General features: G+C 37.4%; 1 protein-coding gene across 1 annotated transcript; it reads left to right on the top strand.

Moving 5' to 3' along the window:
* Nucleotides 1–730: 730 nt before the first annotated feature.
* Nucleotides 731–2,706, top strand: LOC105174754 (uncharacterized). Its single transcript, XM_088875979.1, has 2 exons — nucleotides 731–1,475; nucleotides 1,551–2,706. Exon 2 carries the CDS (start codon nucleotides 1,584–1,586, stop codon nucleotides 2,481–2,483), a length of 900 nt encoding a protein of 299 aa, XP_088732105.1. The 5' UTR covers nucleotides 731–1,475; nucleotides 1,551–1,583; the 3' UTR covers nucleotides 2,484–2,706.
* Nucleotides 2,707–5,012: the final 2,306 nt, after the last annotated feature.

The raw sequence follows: 5,012 nt of genomic DNA, 5'->3' as shown, positions 1-5,012 counted from the left end.
TCCTTTTTTTTTCCCGGCACACTCTCTCTTCGGACGTAGCTCATAGGAGCACAAGTCGGTGAAAAGTCGGCCAGACTTAATATTTACGCAAAATTAGATGATTTTAGGACGTGGATGCTGCTGCTTTTTTTATTAAAACTTTATAGACTTCCTCAGACATATAAAAGTTGCATTTATGAGTTCTCACCAATAATTTGGCGTAACATGTAGAATGCAAATAAATCGAACTCGAGTTCAGTATGACAAAAATTGCAGATTCGAGCATAAGATAAATTATTATCTGCAATCTTGTAATCCTAAACCACTCAATTGGATCTTTTCTTCTTCGACATAACTCACCATACCTCTACCCGCGATCCAATTTGATTATGCAGTTCCACCAACATGTACTAATAAATACACTCATTTTATATTGTGTCAAATATTATAAATGGGCTATGATCAAACTCATCATACACCTACATAAAATTGTGAGTTCGATATCCCGTATAAAAATTGAATGCGTAAATTTAAATAAAAAAGTAATTAATTAATCACTAAAGTACCAATTTGTAGAAATCAAAATATTTAATTTAATTTAAATTTAATGGAATCAAATAAAAAATGGTAGATGTAGAAAGTAGATGGGCGTAGATACAGAAAACACATAAGAGCAGCAGCATCAGGAAAAGCCAATAATTTCCATGTCCGCGTACCTCACTCACTCCCACTCTGAAAAAGTTTGTGCTTTTCCCTGGAAAATCCAATCGCCCCAACAAACTCTCCACTCGCGCTCGCGCACATTCCCATAACCCGACAAATCACAAAACGCGTGATAACGTTTTAAAGATTCAGCACCCTCAGATCAGTTTCTTCAATTCTTTCACCATCGATATATATACATGTATCTTCATGCAACAGTATAAGAATCAATCCGTCTGCATATTTGCAGAGGTTTTCATGATTGCAAGCATTTGTACTCCCACACCTCTCATCTTTTTCTGAATTATTGATTGATTTTTTATCGGAAAAGCTGCCCGTTTTGTACGTGTGTGTATTCATTCAACTTGACCTTACAGCCCACTGATCAGTGTCCTTAACTCTCTCTCTCTCTCTCTCTCTCTCCCCTTCTTTCTTGAAACTACTGATAAGAAACTGTACTTTTCCTCTGGTGTTCATCAATCTTGCCTTGTTGGGATCACCAAATCATTCTCCTGTATTTCTCGGATCTGATATTAAGTTTGCAGCAGCTTCATTTCTTGTTGGCTAGTGAAAGCTCTCAACTTTTTTGCTCTTTCACGGCAACTATTTTCATCTCTCTAAGCTATCAAGAAACTAGCTAGCTTGTTCAGAATTTGAACTTGGTTGCACTAATTTGACAACACTCACAGACCGAAAGCTCCAAGAAAATCATCAGCTGCCATTTCCTTGTCTTGCCAACAGTGACAAAGTCAGCCGCTTAAGCTTCTTCTTCAGCTCAGCTCTGCTCTTCACCTGTAAGTTTGATTACTCTATTCCTCCTTTCCCACTAATCCCATGTATCTTCCTTAGATTTCACAAACATCGTGCAGAATTGGAATCCCAAGTAAGAAAATTACAAGATAATGGGGAAAACGAGCAGAGATTGGACGCAGATCTATGCTATCTACGGAGTGGATGATTGGCAGACCCCACTGTTTCTCCTCATCCATGCCATAGGCTTTTCCGTTCTGTCAGTGCTTTTGCTCCTCTACTTCGAGCCCACTTGCTACTTCTTGCAGCACTTCCTCCCAGGCCCAGCCTCCGCCCGTTTCGCCGCCGGCTTCACGGGCTCGGTCACGGCCCTCTCCGCCGTCTGCCTCTTCTTCGCCGCAAGCAACTTCTTGTACTCCGCCGTGTCGCTCCACTGGGAGATGGCTCAGCGCATTGTCTCCTCAGTCCCTGACTGGTCTTCCGTCAAGCAGGCCCTCGACCTCGGCTGCGGCCGCGGTATCCTGCTCAACACCGTCGCCCTGCAGCTGAAGAAGTCCGGATCCTCCGGTCGGGTTGTTGGGCTAAACCCGACCCGAACACAGGCAGAAAACAGGGCCCTCAACCCCACTCGCACCCTCAGAACCGCTGGTCTCGAGGGCGTCCAGGAATACGTCACGTGCAGGTCAGGCGACCCAAGAACACTGCCCTTCGGCGACAGCTACTTCGACGTGGTGGTTTCGGCTGCATTCCTGCACACGGTGGGGAAGGAGTTCGGGCCGAAGTCGGCGGCGGCGGCGGCTGAGCGGATGAGGGTGTTGGGGGAGGTGGTGAGGGTGCTGAAGCCCGGCGGGTTTGCGGTGGTGTGGGACAACGTGCACGTGCCGGAGTACGTGCAGAGGTTGAATGAGCTGAAGATGGAGGAGATCAGGGTGTCGGAGAGCGTGACGGCGTTCATGGTAAGCAGCCACATCGTATCCTTTAGGAAGCCACGTCAGCACTTCATGGGGTCCGCTGAAGTGAGACTAGATTGGAGATTCAACCACCTCGGTTGACCCTAAACAAAGAACCAAGCGACGTCAGCACTACGTATTTTGTTAGTTTTTCCAATTTTCGGTTTTGTATGAGGTAGAAAAAACTTAAATAGGTCTGGGGATACCAAGTGGAACCAGATACCTCTTTACGTGTAAAACATCAAATACTAATGTAGATCATATCAGATATGGTCATGTCTGGGAATTGTAAATATATATTTTGAATTGAATTTTTTTATCCAAATCAGGTTAATTATTTACTATATATGACATATTTATTGTATAATTGATTATTTTTTTAAATTATACATAAATTACAGAACAAATATATTATATTTATTATATAATTAGTTCAAGTATGATAAAATTTAATTTGGAAAACTTCCCATGGTTGATCTTCAAAATGCTACATAGGATAGAGGGCTGAGAGTTATGATTGCCAAACAGAAATTAAAAGGGAGTTTATGAATAGTAATATAGCAAGTGAAGAAAACGACACTACAGAGTGTGGGATTCACATATATATGCTTTACTCACATGTGTGATAAAGCTGCTTTTATCTTTTGTGCCCACATTCTTAGGGTTGGGGTTAGGGACAGCATTACCATTGCTTTGTCGAAGAAAGAGGAACATCATGTATTATATATATATATATTCACTGTATTAGTCCGACAGCAAACCATGATTTCGCTCTGAAGAAGTCTGGAGCTGCAGGGCTTTTCATATGTTGATGCAAAATTACAAGGGTAAAAAGTTGTGATAGGGGTAGATATATATGGGCAGTACGTTGGACATCTAATCACGGACAAAATCAGTTGTTGCATAACTGTCTTTGTGTACAAGCTCTGGAAATTCATCATCGCCGTTAAAGCTTTTGGTTTTAAAGTATAATTAAGATTGGGAAAAGAGAAGATATATGCAAGTCGCCAACAGAAACTCATGTTGTATTTATCAAATGTATAATTATGTCAGCATCATCCCCAGCAGAGACAGATGAGATAAAGAAAGTGCATTGATTTGATTTGAAAGTGGGAGATGGCATCAGGCTTCAACACATATAACTGCATGCAGGAATTGTATGGATTTACTAACAATTTTAAACTACTTATATTTCTATCATTATGCAACTTATAATGCTAGACAACTTTTATTTAATTCTCACTTATTCCAGGAATAAATGTAGTCTAGACAATCTTGATTGTTTTTCGTGTGTTTATATTTTAGTTTTATGTATTAATTTCTTAAACATTTTTATGATTAATTTAACCATACTTTAAATTATAATTTTTTTTATTTGTAGTATTAAATATTAATTTGTTATAATTGTATATATTTATAATTTTACTATTTTCCCTTTTAGAAACCTTTGAGTATTTTATAATATATTGGTTTCATACCATCGATAATATTTTCATACATCATTATTAAAGTGACACAACACCTGTTCATATTATAATCGATACCGTAAATCTAAACGATGGTTGGGAAATTAACCTCCTCACTGTCTAACAATGTTGGAAAGAACGCCCCAAGACACGCAACAATATTTGAAAAACAAATGTACGGGAAGACCCACAAATGCTTCCAAATATCTTCCTTTTGAAAAAGATTGCAAAGTAAAGACTCGTCATTAAGTTTTCCATTAAGATATAGTCTCCTACCACACAGATAGTAGGTGGCAAGGAGCTGGAATTCTGTGTTTTTCCATTAAAATTTTGTTCCAATTGCATTTGTCTAAACTCAATTCAGCTGTGTATGATCATAAATAGGGTAAAAATGCAATTTAGTTCCATGTATTTTTAAAAATATGTAAAATACTTTTATATAAAAAATAAAACAGCAAATAACTCTACTGTGATTTAAAAAATATAGCTGAACACCCCCTCTTGAAGACAATATTTTTAATTTTTTTAATATATTTAATTATTTTATTCATATTTAATAAATAAAATATGATAAAAATTTATATATTAAATTTGGACCAATAATTTAAATTAGATGAAATCCGGACCACTGAATTGTGCATTAAATTTAGACCTTGATTCAAGTTTAATGAAATCTAACCGTTGATTTGTTTTCTATAAATTTCAACTATTCGATGTATATCAAGCAAGATTTAATTAACGGTTCATAAATTAAGATATAAAATTGATTTATTGTTAAAAATTAAGCCCAAGCTACATGAAAGGTGCTTGTGATACACCTCACGATCCGAAAGAGTGTTTTGCTATATTTCTAAAATCATATTTTCTGTTTTATATTTTACATAGGTTATTTTACACATTTTGAAAACACATTATTGTACCTTGATAAATTATATTTTGCTTGTTGTCTGATCGAAATACAGATGAGATTGAAATTTGATTTTCCAGATATTGTTCCTAATTAGCAAATCTTTAACTTGGGGGATTGAAGACTTGATGAAGAGACAGGCTCAGAGAATTGAAATTAACATCTAACTGACAAACTCTCGAAGCCTATGAATTTTCAGAAACTGATTTCAGTTATGAAATGACGAAAATTCAACAGATAAATCCCTATCAGCGACAG

Source organism: Sesamum indicum, linkage group LG12, assembly GCF_026168435.1.
Source record: "Sesamum indicum cultivar Baizhima isolate 11 linkage group LG12, ASM2616843v1, whole genome shotgun sequence".
Classification (NCBI taxonomy): domain Eukaryota; kingdom Viridiplantae; phylum Streptophyta; class Magnoliopsida; order Lamiales; family Pedaliaceae; genus Sesamum; species Sesamum indicum.
Note: the sequence above shows the minus strand (reverse complement) of the source record. Positions and strands in the feature narration are given on the sequence as shown.

Excerpts from the sequence above, each read along its gene's own strand:
- LOC105174754 (XM_088875979.1), top strand. The coding sequence starts at position 1,584 with ATGGGGAAAACGAGCAGAGATTGGACGCAGATCTATGCTATCTACGGA.